This window comes from Macrotis lagotis, chromosome 1 (genome assembly GCF_037893015.1).
Source record: "Macrotis lagotis isolate mMagLag1 chromosome 1, bilby.v1.9.chrom.fasta, whole genome shotgun sequence".
Lineage (NCBI taxonomy): Eukaryota > Metazoa > Chordata > Mammalia > Peramelemorphia > Peramelidae > Macrotis > Macrotis lagotis.
Genome location: NC_133658.1, coordinates 790708097 through 790728650, shown reverse-complemented (window position 1 = coordinate 790728650; position 20554 = coordinate 790708097). Strand labels below are relative to the sequence as shown.

Here is a 20554-nt window from a genome sequence, read left to right as displayed (position 1 = left end):
TTCTCAGGAATTTGTTCCCAGATTGAGGGGTTGCCTGGAGGAGGAGATGTGGCAGCACAGGTAGGAGAGCTACATTGGGTTGAGTAGAAGGGGGATTCCTCCACAGGAGGAATCTTTCTTATTTCCATGGGGACTTCATGCACAAAAGGGAAGGAGTGGTATCAGACCAACCAGGGGCATCTATGGATGAGGCAGTTTTTCCTTATAGAAATGGCAAAGAATGATTCTCAAGAGAGATAAATCCCCCCCTCTCATCCTGAACAATAGCAGTGGACTGCCTAGAGGAGAGAAAAATACCTAGGTCTGGAAGATATTCTCTCAAATATTGAAAGTTGGCAAGGACTACAACCCCACTCTCAATCAGTGAGTGGGATATCCAGATTTCTTGTATCTGTCCCCAAAGTTTTCTCCCCCAGACTCTTCTTCTTCTATAGAAGAGGAAGGAGTGAATATATGTATGCTGTGGGAAGTGGCATAAGTAAATACCAAAATATGTAAATAGAGGAGGTTTCTATTTTCTCCTGGGGAGAAAAATATTGCAGTCTAGTGAAAGTATGTGTCAAAGTGGAGGCAGGAGTCACACAAATTGTGGGGGGGAGGGGAGGGAAGAGATTAATTTAGGGTTGGGTGAGGACTAACAAAATTGAGAATTTGCCAGCCTCTGATGGGACTGATCTCAATTCAGACTAAGTCCGGGAAAGGATAGTTTTTTCAGGAAATCATTTGGACCTGTGATGTACCTGTGGTTGAGCACTATATCTCTTTTATGTATATACCTAAACTGTAAACAGGATCATGGAGTCATAGTTTCAGAACCAATAGTGCCCTTAAAGTTATTGACTCCCTCATTTTACAGATGAGGAAACTGAATCACTGAGAGGCTAAGTGACTTGCTTAAAGCCACTGAGGCAGGATTTAAATTCAGATCTTTTTTTCCTGAGTTCATTTTCAGCTCTTCATGAACTTATACCATCTGATTGTTTATAAATAGTTCAAACCTTCCAGTAGTGAATTTTGTTCTGGTCATGAAGACTGTGTGGCCATTCTGATGCCCTTCTCCAAGGAGGGGGACGAGGTTTTTGTGGTGGGTCAGTTGTTTCTAACTCTTTGTGACTTCATTTGAGGGTTTCTTGGCAAAGATGCTGGAGTGGTTTGCTGTTTCTTTCTTCAGCCCATTTTACAGATGAGGAACAGAGACAAATAAGGTTAAGAGACTTGTTCAGTGTCACCCAACTAGTAAGTGTCTGAAGCTGGATTTGAACTTAGGTCTTCTCAATTTATCCACTGTGCTACCCAGCTGCCCCTTGGGCAGGAGCTTGAAGAGTGACTATATTGCTATGAAATAAAAGGGCCTCTCATTAACCCTCCACCTCTTAACCCCCACTGCTCTCTAGGAACAGCTGTGCCTTGGGCCAGGTTGTCTCCCTCAAATGCTCAGGTGAGTTACATCCCTTCCCCTAGAAGAGGAATGAATAGGACCTTAGGACATGGAAATGGATGGCCTTGGCAGGGCCCTGCTTTGCAGTTGTGTCCCAGCTGGGGATTGGGGATAGTTTGAATGATTTACCATCTAGGATTCATCAAATATTTATCAATCCCTGCTGTGTGCAGAGCCCTTTTCCTTACAATCTGTGGTATGCGTAAAAGATCAGGGTAAAGACAGAGCTGCAATCACCACCCAGCTTGGAGCCAGCACTGAGCCTCCACATGAGTATGTGGGACCCATGAACATGCTGACCTGCCAGGGCCAACACCCAAGGACAGCAGAGGTCCCATGGATAATTCGGGAAGTCAGTTGCTGGATCCCACTCCCTGGCCATAATTGGTGGGAGCAGAAAGAGAGGAAGAGAGAGAGGCAAAGGTTGGTCAGCAAGGTGTCAGCATCTTTGGGATGGATGGCTGAGGCTGGTGGGGGTCATGGAGTTTACTAGTGAGGGAATTGTTGTTCACTTCTATGTGTATCTGTTGACTCTGCCTACTTAACTGTGTACTGGTCTTATGCAAGGATTTCATTGGATTTGTGATCAATTTTCCATTACCAGATGGTTCTAGTTGCAGATTTAATCATTGGGGGGGGGGGGGAGAAGGGAAAGATATGAGATATTGCCAGGAGGGACTATGGAGGCCCATAGAAGGAAGCTAAGTTTGGGCTAGGTAGATGGGGATGAAGTGAACAAGAGTTCTTTTCCATTCCCTTAGAGATGCTAGTACAGGTAATGAAATACTAGAATTATCTAAGTACTGTTTTGCACTTGCTATTACATTTCTTTTGACCATTTTATACCTTCCCTGCCTCTGCCTTACCTCTTAGAGTTCAACCTGAGGTGAAATTCAACTAAGTCTATCCTACACCTTGTTAGCAGTCTTAAAACCCAAAGGAAATTGAAATCAAATTGATCAAATTGAGGTTCTAGGGATGGGGATATATGTGGAGTTCCATTGTTCAAGCTCCTCTTATCCCCAAGGATTATGGAGAGCTAGTCATGAACACTCCATGACCCCCACCAGCCTCAGCCATACTCCCAAATATGCTGACACCTTGCTGACCAACCTTTGTCTCTCTCTTCCTCTCTTTCCTCTCCAACCAATTATGGCCAGGGAATGGGGTCCAGCAACTGACTTCTCGAATTATCCATGGGACCTCTGCTGTCCTTGGGTGTTGGCCCTGGCAGGTCAGCATGTTCATGGGTCCCACATACTCATGTGGAGGATCAGTGCTGGCTCCAAGTGAGTGGTGACTGCAGCTCTGTCTACAGGTATGTCTCCAGAGGCCCTCCACCCACCCCCTTAATCAACCTTTGCCTGAGCTGTGGAGCACATGGAGTCCTTGTCTGTTCATTTGTGGAGGGACTCCAGGCTGCTCTTGCTTCTGTCTTTGTGTCCTATCCATGTGTGTCTAATACAAATTATAAACTTCTAAAGGGGAGAATTAGTGTTTAGAGGTTTTTTTTGTGCTATTCTGAGATTTGTGCTATGGGCATTTTTTCTTATGTTTATAATGATGATGATGATAATGATTCATCCAATGAGTGTTATGAAATATAAGTCTGGCATTGTACTAGGAAATGGGAATATGAATTTGAAGAATGAAATGATCTCTATTCTCAAAAATTCTAATCATAATCATAATAAATATCTCTTGATAGAGGGAGGGAGGGAGAGAGAGAGAAAGAAAGAGAGAGAGAAAGAAGAGAAAGAGGTAGGGAAGAAGAGAGAGAGAAGGAGGGAGGAAGAGAGTGAGATTGAGAGGGAGGGAGGAAGACAAAGAGACAAAAATAAGACAGAAAAGGGAGGGAAAGTGAGAAGGAAGAATGACGACAGAGACAGAGACAGAAGAGATAGAGAAATGCTAGTAACTAAAAAGTCAGAAAAGGAGATGGCATCTGTGCTATGTATGGAAAGAATGCTTTTATAAATACCTTCCATTTATTAAATCCTTTACAGTTTTACAATTTCAGCTCATTTTCTCCTTTATTCTTTTCACAAAGAATCTTTATCTAAGACAAGTCAAGACTCAAAGAGATTAGGTTTGCCAGGGTTGTCCACCTACTTATTGGCAGAGTTTGAGGATTTGAACTCAGAACCAGAATTTGAACCCAGCTTTCTGGCCCTTCTTTCTACTATAGCACAGTGCCTCTTTGGGGACTTAATAAGTTTTGATCGATACTGTCAATGATGATGTAATAACAAATAGAGGGGCTGGAGTTCTCTAATACTTCTGGCACCTAAATGCATCAATCAGCCGTAAAATATTTATTAGCTACTTGTTCTGGTTCTTTTTAGTGTGGATCAATGAACAAGCTCACCCCCCCCCCCAACTCTGGAATCCAAAGACACAGGTTTAGATCCTGCTTCGGTGTTATTTAGCCTTCTGTTTTGCCATCTGTAAGACGAAGCTGAACTAGATAGAAACAGTTGAGGTCCTTCCAGCTCTAGGTCAAGGTGTTGATGCTCCTGCACCTGGGGATGTGGGGATGCAGACGTGTAAGACTTGGACTTTTTCTGGAGGGAGCTTCTTTCTATTTACTCCATTGCTGCCAAGAAGATGCACTCATGTCCTCCCTCCCATTGTCTCTGCCCCCAGCATCATGCCATTCTGTCACACCTGTGTCCTGTGCTCAGTCCTTGGAATCATCTGTTTGTCCAGTTTCAGGCTGTCCCACACATCCAGTTGGAGGATCTTTGTGGGGATCATCAACCACAGTGACATTGTAGCAAACAGAGACCATGGTGGAACAGATCTTCCTGTATCCCTGATTCAGAATCCACAAAGACAAGACTACAACATGGCTCTGCTGAAGCTCCAGACCCCACTGAACTTCTCCAGTAAGGAAGGCATGATCTGATGGGCACTGACCCTTTAAGGAAGGTGGGGAGAAATCTCCCTTTGGAGTGAGAAGGGCACCCTATCTGGTTTGGCAGTCCAGTTGGGACAACTTTCCAATATGGAACAAGGGCTGGAAAAGAAGCTATTTCCATGTGAATGAATCCCTATTTCTTGGCATCAACAGTGCAGGCAGTTTTCAGAGTTAGGACAAGCTCCAGCATCAGTGTCCTGATTTGGAGGACTGGAAGAGGAGTTGAAGTAGAAGTACTCCAAAATGGAGTGCCCCAGGCAAGAGAGCAAGAAACTCTATCTTATCTCCATACTAGTTGTTTCAGTCACCCCCCTTCTCTGTGGCTGCCAAGAAGTCCCTGGGGGAGCAGGGAGAAATCACCCAGCTCCCAGAGTGACTTCCATTCTAACACTTCCCCTCACCCTGGCTTCCTCCCATGACGTTGCTGTGGTGGGCAGAAGACTTTGTGGGAAATAAGAAGTTGCACCCCATTGGAAAAAGATGTTGGGACTCTCCCTAATGAAATTTCCCTTTAACCTTTCCCTCCAGACCAGAAAACAAATTTGGCATGAGGAACAGGGGCTAAGTTTGATAGAAGATCAAGGCTATGACCTTCAGGCCCTAGAGCTGTACCTGAATTAGCAAAGGCCAATGTAGTAAGCAAGTGCTATCTTCTTCTCTAGACATGGTGAGGGCTATGTGTCTGCCAGAAATGCAGCAGGATTTCCCGCAGGGCTCCAGATGCTGGATGTCCGGCTGGGGCTCCACAGCCCCTCATCAAGGTGAGTGAGCTCTAGGGAGGGTGGGTTGGTGTTGGACAAGAGATCATTGGGAGGAGTCCCCTTTGCCCTTATGATCAGATTGTTTGGGACACATTCATTCCCTTTTACCAATATCACTAGACCCCAGATCTCCTTTTCCAGGGTACCCTCTTTGGCTGGTCTACCAGTCTGTTGTCCTTTGGACTATATTCATATTGGAAAGATAGTCATAGCTATGTTAATTCTTTATTCCTTCCTCTTCCTGGCACCTCCCCAAAATATTCCTGTGGCTTTACCACAGACCATTCATGGATGTCTAGGGCCTCCATTCTTCCCTCTCCCACCTCCTCTGACAAGACTGCAGCCTCTGTTTTTGCCTCTTTCTCCATGTATCTCTGTTTCCATTGATATTAGGATTCTGCCTCTTCCAGGGTATGGCTCTTATACCTCCAGAATGCCTTGGTCACCCTGATCAGCTCCCAGCTCTGCAACAGTTCCTGCCTATACAAAGGCATAATCACTCCCCAGATGCTCTGCACTGGCTACCTGGATGGGCACATCAATGCATGCCAGGTGGTGGTGGTGGTGTGATTTGGGTTGGAGGAGGTTGGTACAGAGAGGGCCCCAAGCTGGGGTGCTCCTACCACTCCAGGAGTTGTGGGTAGAGCTGGGGATCAAGAGGCCTTTTTATAAAGGGATAGGTAAAGTGATGAGTGCATTTGAAGTACTAATTCAGTCAGACTGAGCAGAGGTGATTTATAGGAAATCACTACTGATTCGAACCTTCTGAAGGAGCCAGTGATGGGAGGCCCCCCTGCGGAAGGCTTTGGGCTAGATTGGGGTTGGCTCTGCCTTGTAGGGATGCTCCAGAAGGGAAATGGGGTGGGGTAAGAGCTCCAGATCATTAGTCATTTCGTCTATGGTAGAGACCTCAGTGCACCCTTCTCCTGAGAAGAACTAACCAACTGCTCCCCTCTCTGTCTCTGTCCCTGGGGTCTCTAAGGGAGACAGTGGAAGGTCCTTGGTGTGTCTGGACAGAGGAATAGGGCACTCGGTGCATTTGGAGAGCTGGGGCTGGGTTTGTGGGAAATATCACAGGCCAGGAGTCTACACCAAGATGTCTGTTTCTTGGACTGGATTCACCATAGAATTGGGGGTTAGTGGGGAAGGGGAAGGGATAGGATGACCTCTAAGGTATCTTAGGAACCTTGTATCTATGGGAGACTGGGGAGGAAACTGGGAAATGCATCCCTGACTAGGGTGGAGGTAGTGGGGGTAGGAGGATAATATGTCTAGAATTGGATTCCATAGATTAAAAAAAGTAAATTCTTGCTTTTGTGACCCTCTTCCCTCTTTACCCTTTTCCTCAATTCCCCATGCATGGTCAAAAGGAGATGGATCAGGAATTAGGTATCCTGAGGTCACAGTCACAATTAATCATGATAGTGATCAAATTGCATTGTTCTTCATCTATAAAATAAAAACCACCTTTTTTGCTATTCTCATGAAGGTGATTGGGGAAATAAAGTGAAACACTTGTAATAGTCCAAATAATCCAAACTACATCTGCTGCTTTTGCTACTGCTATTACTATTACTATTACTCCTCTACCCCTACTACTCCTATTCCTACTACTGCTTCCACTGCTACTACTACTACTACTACCACCACCACCACCACTTTGGTGGTTCTAAATATGTACCTTATATAGTAGATAGAGTGTTTGGCTTAGAATATGGAGGACTCATCTCCTTGAGGTCATATCTAGCCTCAAACACTTACTATCTGTGTGAGCCTGGGCAAGTTGCTTCCCTCTGTTTGCCTCAACTGCTTTATCTGTGAATTGAACTAGAGGAGGAAATGATAAATCACTTCAATCTCTTTGCTGAGAACCCCCCCCCCCAAAAAAAAGTTGGACTTGACTCAACAACAACAATAAAAATAATACTAGAAGTTATTGAGAAAGGGAATGATATAGTCAGATTTATATTTAAGAAAATTCACTTTGGCAGTAGAGTGGAAGGTTGGTGATCCAAGAGACCAGTTAAGAGATTGTTGAAATAATCTAGGTAAAGAGTAATGAAGAATAAGGGTGAGAAGAGAAAAAGAGTTGCATTTGAGATAGAAATGACAATATTGATTATACAACTATACATATGAAAAAATTGAAGGTGAGAAGCAATATGTAATGTGACTGAAGTCATTAAATGACTTGCCTCTGGTTAGTAGCCAGAATATGTTCAATACCCAGGTCCTCCTAACTCTTAAGGCTGTTTGTCTATCTCCTATGCTATGCACTTCTTTCTTATAACCATTATAAGGGTCTCTAAGGTGTGGGGAAGAGTTTAAAGGAGGGAAACAGATATCTCTGGGACCTATGACTGAGTTTCACTGAATTGTGTTGGTTGGGGGGGTGGGAGATGGGGAGCCCTTCACAGGTAAAGGAACAGCAGCCATAGATGAAGAAGATGGCAGTTGCTTGCCCCCCCCCCCCACTTGATAGTGGCTCCTCTCATAAGTTAGATGAAGCTCACAGTGGATAGTAACTTTGTTGGAACTTCTGGAACTTCTGATATATGGAACTTCTCCTATCCTGGATTTTGGGGTGGGATTGTATGATCTAGGGGATTTAGTCACTCAAGATATATTGATCCAGAGGCCATAGAAGAGTAAGAGAGCATGGACAACTGTAAACTGAGCTGAAAGTGCTACTAAAAGTCCTAATAAATGAGACTGATTATATTCTTTCCACCATCCTGGATATATGTGTGTATCTGTGTGTATGTGTGTGTATATGTATGTATTTGTATTTCTTTAGGTACTAGATTCCTAACAGGATAGCTGTAGTTGTGGACTGAAGTTGAGTCTTTCTAGTTCTTTCTCTACCATTATTTATGTGACTTTGAATAAATGACTTTGTAGCATCAATCTGGAGTCCTCTTCCTTCCTTCCAGATTTGCTCTGTTTCTTCTTGGATCAACCAGCAAGCTCTTACTCTGTGCCAGGGTACTGCTAGGGACTCTGGATATACAAAGACAAAAAAGAAGGTTGGATAGAATGCTAAGGTAGAATAAATAATCAAATATTTATTATGTCTACCATATGCATGAATCTTGAAAGACCCCCAAAAACCCTAAACAAAAAAACAAACAATTGTTTATCCTCAGGGAACTTGTGTTCTCTTGGCATACAATATAAGGAAAGATATCTGTAGCTAGAATGGGCCAAATTAATGACATTGAATGGGGATAAATGTAAAATCCCATACTTGGGTTCAAACTATACAAAAATAGAGCAAAGAAATCACATAGATCAATATCTCTCATATTCATCTTTATGATGATTAGCACCATCATAGTTTAAACCTCTCTTAGGAACCATTGCGATGTCCCCCAGTTGTCTTCTCTGCATCATTTCTCCTTTTTTTGACCTGTAATTTAGCATCAAATTCCCAAAGAATAGATCTGACCATGGCACTCTTCTCCCCAGAAGTCTCAGTAGTTCACTCAATACCTTAAGATAAAACAGAGCAAACTCCCATGCTTTATATTTAAAGCCTTTCACAATCTAGTTCAAACTTTTCAGACTGATTATCCATAACTTTTCCTCATATACTTCATCTTTCAGTAAAACTGACTCACTTGCTGTTCTCATACATGACATCCCACATCCTGCCTTTATGTTTTTGTACAAGTTATCTCCCATGCCTAGGATCAATCTCCCCCCCCCCCCCGTTCCTATTTGGAACCACTAACTCCCTTCAAGAGTCAAAGCTGCTCCTAAAAAGAACCTTCTTTGATTTCCTGAGCTGTTGATTTTAATCCCTTTTCAAATTACTTCCTGGGTTTTTTTCCACTTTATATACTATCTTGGATATTGGAAATACAAAAATAATAGAAGATACAATCCCTACTAATAAAGACATATTTGGATGGGAGAAAAAGCAGATGCCCAAAGAGGTATGTGTGCAATAAATACAAATAAATGAAATAAAGCTAAATTAATGGTAGTTTAGAGTTAGGGGAAGGTACTGGTAGACAAGGGGATTCAGAAGGTTTTATTTAGAAAATGGGAAATGAGTTGTATCTGGAAGGAAGAGAAGGTCTCTATGAGGTAGAGATGAAGAATTATGTTCCAGGTATCCAGGACAACTAGTGGATATGGGAAAAGCGTGTCACATGTGAGAACCCTAGAGAAGGACAGAATGCAAGAAACTCGAAAAAAGATTCGGAACATTTTGTGAAAGGCTGAGGAAAGATGAACAGAGGAACTTATATATGATATTGTTATTTTCATTAGCAATAGGGAGCCACTAGAAGTTATTGAGAAAGGGAATGATATAGTCAGATTTATATTTAAGAAAATTTACATTGGCAGTAGAGTGAAAGGTTGATGTTCCAAGAGACCAGTTAGGAGATTGTTGAAATAATCTAGGTAAAAAAGTAATGAAGAATAAGGGTGTGAAGAGAAAAAGAGTTGCATTTGAGATAGAAATGACAATATTGATTATACAACTTTATATATGAGAAATAATTGAAAGTGAGGAGCAAGCTCAATCTGAATCAATAGTTCCATAGTCAGCTGTTTTAATAGAAAGGTAAGATAGAATACCAGACCTGGCATCAAGAAGACTTATCTTCCTGACCACATCTGGCCTCAGCCTTATGATACTGGACAAGTCACTGAACCCTGTTTGCTTCAGTTTCTTCATTTTTAAATGAGCTGGAGAAGGAAATGGCAAACTACTCCAGTGTTTTTGCCAAGAAAACTCCAAATGGGACCCAACTGAAAATAATTGAATATCAACAAAAGTATACTCTGGAATTTGGAGCTCAAACCACATTTTAGAAAGCACATTAACAAATTTAGAGTGCAGTGAGGGTGGGTAAGAAGGCTAGAAATCATGCCATATAAAAATTATGTCCCTGAAGGAACTGTGGATTTTTTGCTTGGGGAAGAAAATACTTGAAAGAGGTGGGATGATAATTATTTAGAAATATTTAAGAAGCTGTCACAAAGAAAAGATATTATTAGACTTTTTGATCCCAGAGAGTAGAAAAAGGGATCATGAATAAAACCTGAGAAGATAATAGGTTCCTCATCCTCCTTGGATGCCCATTTATCAAGTGTATTGTAGAGAGGCATCTGGTTGGGGCATGGATTAGTTCTAACACTAAAATTCTGTCATAGGACTATTTATTTAGATTTGGAAAGGACCTTAGAGCTCATTTTACAGATGTGGAAACTGAGATTCAAAGAATTTGCCTGTGATTACATAGCTAGCAAATGTCTGACATGGAATTTGGACTCAGTAATTTCTGACTCCAAGGGTATTGCCTTAGGCACAATCTTTGATACCATTCCCCACCCCCTCAGATTCTGAGAAAGTATCTGTTTTTTCTTCTAATTATCTATTTAGTTTGCATTTTCTTTAGATAACCTTATAAACCCCTGAGATCTCACTTTTTGTTTCCAGGCTCTTAAAATACAATTGGCATCTTGTGGTTAAAAACCACAATGAATTTTTTATGGTGCTTACACAAGGAAATGCAATTAGCATTTTGGAACAATCTTGTAAATTTATCAGCATTTTTTTCAGTTATAGGGGAGGAGGAAGGAACAAGTGTATATTCATTATCAGAAGATCCTCCCCTCTGTTTGTGTGCCATAAACAGCTACCTCAGTGATTGGAAAATGCCTATTGTGGGCATCTACTGTGGGCATCAACTTATGTTTTGATTTCCCTCAAAAGGCAAATGAGTTTGTAGACTGTTGAACAAAGACCTACTTTCAAAGGCTATCAATTGCATTTTGGGGGATGAATTTCTGCCCCACCCCCTGCAACTTGCTGCATTCCAAAAGCATGCAAAAATGAAGTCTTCAAGAGACTGCTGACCTTCCTGTTACAGACCATGGAGAGGGTAGCTGATTTTCAGTCAGCTACATTGCTTCAAGTCAGAGTCTCTTAGTTTTTTCTCTTCATCATTATCTGTTAATATGAGATATCTACTTTGCTCTTATGTTTGATTTGTCCACCTTTGAAGTCCCACTCTCAGCTTCTAATGTTCCAGAATGAGAATTCTCACCCAGTCCTAGATTAGTATCACTGAAACCTAAAGAACATTACTTTACAATCTCCCTGTGAGGTAAGTAATATAAATATTATTTCCTTCTTTCTACTTCTGTGTATGTGAAATGGCAACCTTCTCTAGTGTGGGGTGAGGAGAGAGCTTAGATACACACATATCCAAACACACACATATACAACCACACATATTCATATTGTGTATATACATATAAACACATGCATGTATATATGAACACACATAATCATACTATACATACTATTTATAAGTTCTTTCTCTGGAGGCAGATAGCATTTTCATTACAGATGCTCATTAAAGTAATTTTTCAAGCATTATTGCTATTACTATATATGACTTTCTCTTGGTCCTGCTCATTACACTCTTCATTATTTCATGTAAGTTTTTAATGTGTTTTCTAAGATCACTGAGTTCATCATTTCTTAAATCACAGTAGCATTCCATCACAGTCATTTACCACATGTTTAAGCATTTCTCCATTGATGGACATCTCCTAAATTCCAGTTCTTAGTTACCATAAAGAGAGCTGCTATGAATATTTTAAAATATGTGTTATTTTCCTCTTTCCAGATCTTCTTGGGAAACAGGTCAAATAGTGATGCTTCTTGGATCCAAGGGTATACACACAGTTTTATAATACTTTGGGCATAATTTCAGATTGCTCTTCAAAATGATTGAATCAGTTTACAGTCTCACTAACAGTATATTAGTGTCTTAATTTTCCACATCACCTCTAAAATTTGTCATGTATTTATTTTCTCCATATCTGTTTTTGATATAATGACATAGGAATTTGTCTCCTCCGTTAGATTATTTCATTCATTGTGTTTGTACCTATACATTGTAGGATGTTAATAAATACTTGTTGGTTGATTGATGTGGAATGATCACAAGGCCCCTCATCATGTTGGTTTTTCTTCTCTGGATGGAACAACAACTTGTCAATGATTTTTCTTAATGTAATACATAGAACTGAACATTGAATCCAAATTTGTGCTGACCAGGGCAGAGCACAACAGGAATATCATGTCCCTTTTTCTGGATTCAGTCTTATTATTCAGTCCAAAGCAGGATTCATGTTCTTTTTCATTTGGGGGTTTCTTTTTTATGGTGACTGGAAGATTCTCTCCATTTCTACTTTGCCTTTTGGTTCTAAGATACGTGGAAATTCATTTTATGATTTCTGGAGATATAAACCCAGACTCCTTTTTTTTCAAGAACTCTTAAATTATCTCTCTTCAACCTGATTTTCAGTTCACTTGTTTTTCCTATGAGATATATCACATTTTCTTCTATTTTTTTAGTCTTTTAATATTGTTTTTATTATTTCTTTTTTGTTTCAAGGAATCATTAGCTTTTATCTGTTCAATTATAATCTTCAAGGAGTTATTTTCTTTAGCAACATTTTATTACTCTTTTTCAAGTTATTAATTCTCTTCATATGTTTTATCCCTAGCTTTCATTCTTTTTTAAACTCTTTCTTTAAACTCATTTAGGAATTCTTTTTTTTAACATTTTAACATTTTATTTGTTTTGCAATTATATACAATAGTAATATGTACCCATCATTTTTTGCAAGGCTCTGAATTCTACGATTCCCCCCCCCACAGAAGGCTGATAGTCTTTATATTGTTTCCATGCCATACATTGATGTAAATTGAATATTATAAGAATAAAAATAAGAATAGCCATAACCACCACCCCCCAAGAAGATGAGAAACCTCAAGAATCGAGAGAGAGAAAAAAAAATTGTACTTCAGTCTGTGTTCAGATTCCAACAGCTCTGTCTCTGGGGTGAGTTGCTTTCTTTATCAAAAGTCCACTAGAGAAGTTGCTTCAATATTTTTCCTTCAGTTGCTGTTACTAGCTGTACCTCCACTCTATTTCTTCCCACTCTCATTTATTCTATTCTCTCTCTCCTCTTTCATACTGGCCCTGTCCAGAAGTATGTTGCATCTGAGTACCCTCTCCCTTGATCTTCCCTCTCTTCTATTACCTATTCTTCCCTTCCCTCCCCTCATTCCCCCTCATCCTGTCCCTTTCCTCCCATCCTTCTCCAGTGCATGATAGATTTCCTCATCCTATTAAGTATGCATGTCATTTCCTCCCTGAGCCATTTCCAATGAGAATGAAGGCTCACTCATTCCCCCTTGCCTTCCCCCCTCCACTCCATTGAAAAGCTTTTTCTTGACTCATATGAAATCTCTCAACCTCTTCTTCATCTCCTTTTCCTTCCTCCCAGTACTTTCCCCCATCGCCCATTGGCTCCATTCCCTTACTACATCATGTCATTATATTCCACTCCTTCCTATGTCCTGTCTATATATGCTCTTTCTAACAGCTCTTATAAATGAGAAAGTTCATATGAGTTATCAATATCTTCTTCCTGTGCAGGAATACAAACAGTTCAACATCATCAAGTTCCTCATAGTTAGTCCCTCTCTTCTACTCCCTCTATGGTTCACCAGAGTCCTGTACTTGGAGATCAAACTTTCGGTTCAGCTCTGGTTGTTTCAATAGGAAAGTTTGAAAGTCCCCTGTTTCACTGAAAGTCCATCTTTTCCCCTGAAAGAGGATGTTCACTTTTGCTGGGTAGTTGATTCTTGGTTGTAAACCAAGATCTTTTGCCTTCCAGAATATTATATTCCAAACCCTATGAGCCCTTAATGTAGATGCTGCCAGATCCTGTGTGATCCTGACTATGGAGCCTTAGTAGTTGAATTGTTTGTTTCTGGCAGCTTTTAGAATTTTCTCTTTGATTTGGGAGTTTTGGAATTTGGCTATAATTTTCCTGGAAGTTTTTCTTTTAGGATTCCTTTCAGGGGGTGACTGTTCTCTCAACTTCTATTTTACCTTCAGTTTCTAGGATCTCAGGGAAATTTTGCTGTATTATTTCTTGAAAAATGAAGTCTAGGTTCTTCTCCTGGTCATGGCTTTTAGATAACCCAATAATTTTTAAATTATTTTTTCTGGATCTGTTTTCAAGGTCAGTTGTTTTTCCAATGAGATATTTCACATTTTCTTCTAATTTCTGGCTTTTTTGGAAGAGTTTTATTTCTTCCTGATTTCTTGCAGTCATCAGCTTCCTTTAGTTACATTTTGCATTTGAAGGAGTTATTTTCTTCAGAGAGCTTTGTTATCTCCTTTTCCAACTGACCAATTCTACTTTTTAAGGCATTCTTCTCTTCATTTGTGTTTTGCTTTGCTTTTTCCATTAGGCCTAAACTGGTTTTTAACATTTTATTTTCTTCAGTATTTTTTTTTTTTTGTATATCTTTCACCAAGCTTTTGGTTTGGTTTCATGATTTTTCTGCATGGCTCTCATTTCTCCACCTCCCTTAATTCCTCTCCCTCTCCCTCTCCCTCTCCCTCTCTCCCTCTCCCTCTCCCTCTCCCTCTCCTCTCTCCCTCTCCCTCTCCCTCTCCCTCTCCCTCCCCCTCTCCCTCCCCCTCCCCCTCCCCCTCCCCTCCCCCCTCCCCTCTCCTCCCCCCTCCCCCTCCCCCTCCCTCTCTCCCTCTCCCCTCTCTCCCTCTCCTCTTTTCTTTTTAGATTTTTCAAGGCAATGGGGTTCAGTGGCTTCTCCAAGGCCACATGGCTAGGTAATTATTAAGTGTCTGAGGTTGGATTTCAACCCAGGTACTCCTGAGTACAAGGCCTGTGCTCTATTCACTGTGCCACCTAGCTGCCCCCCTTAATTGCTTTTCAAAGTCTTTTTTGAACTCATCCATACTCTGAGCCCATTTTCTGTTTCTTTTGGAGGTTTTGGATATGGAAGCTTCAATTTTGTCCTCATCTGAGTATGTGTTTTGATCTTCCATGGAACTGAAATAATTCTCTATGGTCAGATTCTTCTTTGTCTGTTGTTTACTCATTTCCTCAGCCCAAGACCAATCCACAGCACTACCAAGGCTTTGGGTTTTTTTTTTTTTGAGACACCCCACTGGGACCTTTTTCCCTCCAAGGTCTTATGCTCTCTAGCCTGTGCTTTAATATGTAGATGGACCAGTACTTCCCTCTGCCCTGGGGCTTTAAGGAGGGATCCTGCTATCTTGGGATGGAAAGCCCAAACTGCAATATCTGAGTGTAGGCAAACAGCAGAGTCCTACCCCAGGGAGAGCAGAGAAATCTCTGCAGACTTCCCTTACCATCTCTGGGGGTGCAGGCTGCTTTCTTCAGATTCTTGCAGCAGATTCTACGGTCTGTGCTCCTCACTCCACACTCATTTTGGTGGAACAGAGTTCTCTCCCCGTCCCTTCAAGCTGGGTTGCACTGCACTGAGCTGTGTTGGGCTGCACCACGGCTCCCCCCACCCCCCCATGAAGCACCTTTTCCACAGAAGTTCTAAGTTATCTTGGGAAATGTATCACTCAGTCTTTCTGTGGGTTCTGTCCCCTCTAAATTTTGACTAGAGTTATCCTTTGTTAGTTTTTTTGGGGTGGGTGGGGTTGGAGTTCTCCAGAAATGCTGCCTTCATGCTGCCATCTTGGCTCTGCCCCCTCTCATTTAGGAATTCTTGATGGAAATTCTAGGTGTATTTTTTTCTTTTAGGTTTTTGTCTGTAGAGATTTTCTAGTCATTTTCTTCTTCTGAGTTTGTCTTGAACTCTCTTGCAGTAAAAGTTCTTTCTGTAATCATTTGCCCATGTATTTTTTGTTTATTTTGCACATTCTTCCAACCTGCTTCTTGACTTTCAACATAACATTAATATAGGGGTCTGCACTTCCGGGGAGAGCAAGGGGATCTTTGGCCAGAACGTCTGTTCTCTTGCATTCTTCTGTTACTTTCACAGTTCAGGTAGAGGACCTGCAACTTTTCAGTACTTCTAAAATGATGTGATCCACAGCCTGATCAGACCCTTCAAGGATTTGTGACCTAGAGCCTATGACTGAGAACAGGGTGGTTGGCAACAGAGCCGTTGCCACCCAGGTCTTCTAGACTCTAAGGCTATCCCTTATCTCTAAGCAACCTCTCCATTGAAATACTTATCATAGATTTCAAGTGGGAAAAATCCTTGGAGATCATCATGAATCATGATTTTGTTATATGACATATTTGTTCTCTCTCCCAGTCTCAAAATCAGATAAGTCTACTATCTATACCTTCATTCATTAGAACAATTACATGATGAAGCTGTTGAATGAAACAGGGAAGCTGTTATATAATGAAGAAAGAAATTCAGGTTGGAGTTCCAACTCTGTTGTTCACTGGTCCTTACATCTTTGTGCTTGAGTTTCCATATTGGTACTTCCTATTCCACACAGTTGTTGTGAGGTTTAAATGAGATCATGGCTGTAGCTTTTTGTAAAGCATCAGGTACAATATCAATGTAACTAGTAACTAGTAACTAGACTGGAGTTGGTGGGATCTTAGAAGAGGAGAGACCCCAGCTCCCCTGATTTCTGGTTTTGAGAGAGGACAGATACAGTTTTGGGCAATCTTAAGGAAAAGGTCCTTTGAGGGAGAGAAAGACCCCAGGAAGAAATCAACACGTAAAAGATCTGGAGCCTCCCAACTTCTGGGCTATAAAATTAATTTTTGACCTTAAGGGGTGGGGGGGGGATTAAGAATTTTCTTGCTCTAGTTGAGCTGAGTCATCTTTTTCCTAATGGGAGAGCACATTCCACTCAGTGTATTTATTTTCTGGCATATCTAATTTGGATAAGTTCTCTGATTTTTATTTTCTATTAACTTGCATCAGTGGGCTTATTTGCAATCTACTATGTTTGATAGTCTGTGTAATTGGCATTTGATGTCAAGTCGCTGGACACATAGCTTGGGGCATTCATTCCCTATTAAAAAGATAAAGATCAGGAGTATGTGGATTATATTGAGAGTATACTCTTGTGATTTTAGACTGGTACATCTTTTCTGAGGAAAATAGGGAGAGTAGCTTTGTGGCTCTAATTTCCTGTTCTCTCCTGGCAGGAATCTCCCTTGAAAAAGGCAGACTCTAGAAATATCTATTTACATCTTCCTTTAAGCCTGTAAGGGCATGCAAATAAACAATTTAGGCAACAGATACACACACACACACACACACACACACACACACACACACACACACACACAAACACACCCCCCTACATAAAAGTAAACTATTAAGGGGCAGTGACATGGCACAGTGGATAGAGTGGCCCTGGAGCCAGTAGGACCTAAATTCAAATTTGGCCTTAGACACTGGAGACTTACTGTGTGACTGACCTTGGGTAACTCATTTAACCCTGATTGCCTTAGAGGAAAAAGTGGACTATTAACAGGGTTAAAGGCAGAGTCCTATGGCATTCAATTAATGATAATTGATGACTTTAATGTAAATAATATTTGTAAAGCATATGGATTATCTCCTCTGAGCCTTGTAAAAAGGGAGGGGGTTCCATAATATAGTAACTTTAAATTTTTTCCTTTTTTTCTTCTGCTTGTAATTATCAATAAACAAACATTTCAAGATATATGGGACAGGGAAGAGAATGTAAAAGATACTGGAATCTTATGTATGTTTAAAAAAATTATATATATGTATATAGTGTTCTGGTAACTACAGGTATTCAGGGAAGCCTAGAACCTCCAGTGTGAGGGCTGCTGAACCATTTTCAAGGCTGTTTTCCACCTTTGGTGTCCAGTCTGACACCCAGCTCCCACCTGTGACTCCAAGAAACTGTAGCATGCATAGCAACCCATCCCAGAAAACAATTTCAGCAGATGGGCTGAACAGGTTGAGGGTAACTAAGGTGCCTCAAACTTGTCATAAGTTAGGGAATATTTCAGTTGGGGGAGTGCTCACCCCAAGTATGTGAAGACTCCCCCAGGAAAATAGATAGATGTGAACAATTTGTTCCAATGGGCCATGAAGACAGTGGAAGCAGTTGTGGAGTGTTTAGAGCTTCATTAGATAGCAAAAAAGTCAAGGTCATTCATTGTATACTGAGTTATCACTAATTGTCTTGATTTGGTCTTGCCATTGGAGTCTGATGACTTTGGAAGATGTAAGTCTGATGACTCATGCAACTCTACCTCACTTAAATCCAATTTATGTGCAAGTCAAAAGATATTACCCAAACTATTTTATCATTTTTACCTGCCTCATAGTCCTGTAGGGATGGGTAAGTGACTAAAAATTGTAGTCAAACCCTGCACACAGTAGCCAAGGCTATGGGGTCATCTTCTCACTGAACTGAAGTGAATTTGGCAGCTCTTTGAGCAGCCAAAAGGACCACACTGCTCTCTTCCTGTTAGAAAGCACAGAAAAGGTACCCTAAAAAACTCTCTGTTTCACCCAACCTAACCCTGGTCTGCTAACTGTGGCAGGCAGGGATACTACTCTGCAGGTGAAAAATATAAAAAAATTTACAAAAACATTTGTGAAGATGATTTAACTCACCACTGGTACATGGAATGTGTGCATGCTTATGGACAAAATGAAATCCAGTGAACCTGAAAGGCAAACATCTTTTGTTGTAAGAGAACTCAGCAGGTATCACATCCAAATAGCAGCCCTGAAGTGAAAAACAGGGCTGGAAAATGAATACCAATTTATTGAAGTCGGAGTTAGATAACAGTTTTTTGGAGTGGCTGCAGTGAATTGGAGCATTGTGAAGCTGGCATAGATTTTACAATCAAAACTAATCTAGTCAACAAGCCTGTATGCCTACCAAAAGGAGTGAACAACAGGTTCATGACAATGAGATTGCCATTTGCAGAAAAGTGCTGCACCACCATCATCAGTGCCTGTGTTCTCACCATTATGACCCTGATGGGGTGGAAGAAAAAAGGACCTATAGACCCTCATCATCATCAATGACTTGAAAGAGGATAAGCTTGTAATTCTGGGTGATTTTAATGCTAGAGTTGGCACAGACTATCAGACATGGCAGGGAGTCCTTGGCAGGAAGGGAGTTAGAAATAGTAACATCAATGATCACTTAGTACTGAAGATTAGTGCATCTCATCAAGGTTGTTTTCTATTTACCTAAAATGCAACGAAATGTCATGTTTGTACTCTTACAGAAAACATTAACATTTAATAGACTATGTAAGGAGAGAAGACAGACAGGCTGTGGAATTTAAAAATTGTTTTTTATTTATTTAAGGCAATGGGATTAAGTGATTCTCCCAAGATTACACAGGTAGGTAATTAAGTGTCTAAGGCCAAATTTGAACTCAGGGCTAGTGCTCTATCCACTGTGCCACTTAGCTGCCCCCTGTGGAAATGATTAAAGTGATATGTGGTGCAGAGTGCTAGACTGATTATAGACTCACCTTCTCCAAGATTCACAGTCAACAAAAGGAGTGGTCCCCCAAGGCAAGACCACTACCAGAAGACAATGTCAGTAGATTAAGGCACATCTCTGATTGGGAACAGTTTGTTGCTAGCTTGGGGGAAAGTTGAACCAACATACAATTGGCAAAAGTGGAGTTGAAAAGGAGTGAGCAGCTTTTAAAGATTTGGAGAATAGCATTGCATTTACTCATCTAGGCCAGAGTACTCACAAGCAAGAAGACTGATTTGATTAAAATGATGGGAAAATTTGGAAGTTGCTAAATAGAAAATGAACTCCACAAGGTTTACCAGTTGGATGGTTCATCTGTCTCTAAGAAGATAGTGTTTAACTCCATCAGAAGTAAAGTGCAAATGAAGCTTGGAAAGATGCAGGATTCTTGGCTCAGAGAGAAATCAGATGAAATTCAGTTTTACACTGACAGTACCAGTTCAAAGTGCTTTTATGATGCCCTAAGGACTATTTATGGACTAATGATGTAAGTGTCTCACCTATACAATGCTGATGGAGCCATATTGATAGGGATAAAGACATGACCCTGGAGAGATGGGTTGAACACTTCCATAGTGCTCAACACATTGTCATCAATCAATATTGAAGTTATTGAGGTCTCAGGTTGCAGTCAGTCCAGCTCTAGTCAAACTTCCAAGAGAAAAATAGTTTTAGAATACCATTAGCCTCTTCTCTTGTGGCAAACTACCTGGTTACGATTCTATTCCAGCTGAGATTTACAAGGTAAGGGGTTCATTGCTCATACAAAAGCTGATTGAAATTTTCCTGCAATATATGGCGAAAGGAGATTATCCCCCAAGAATTCAAGGATTCCTCCATTATCCATTGATATAAAGGTAAAAGGAATAAACTTTCCTGTGGCAATGACATAGGACTCTCTCTCTCTCTTAATCACTGTTGTCAAGATTCTTGCAAGTCTTCCTTAATAGCTTATAAATATAAGCTATTATTTTATATTATTTTATAAGCTTAATAGCTTATAAAGATAGCCATCTACCTGAGAGCCAGGGTGGCTTCAGAAGGGACTCAGGAACAGTCAATATGATGTTTGCTGCCCAACAAC

The 20554-nt window shown here is 40.8% G+C and overlaps 1 protein-coding gene across 1 annotated transcript; it reads left to right on the top strand.

The window, feature by feature from the left end:
• The first annotated feature begins 4088 nt into the window (after positions 1–4088).
• TMPRSS5 (transmembrane serine protease 5) lies at positions 4089–6259 on the top strand. Its single transcript, XM_074214368.1, is given in 5 exon segments — positions 4089–4326; positions 5021–5123; positions 5530–5671; positions 6102–6222; positions 6225–6259. Coding segments are annotated over 5 exon segments (639 nt in total).
• The last annotated feature ends 14295 nt before the right edge of the window (positions 6260–20554 follow it).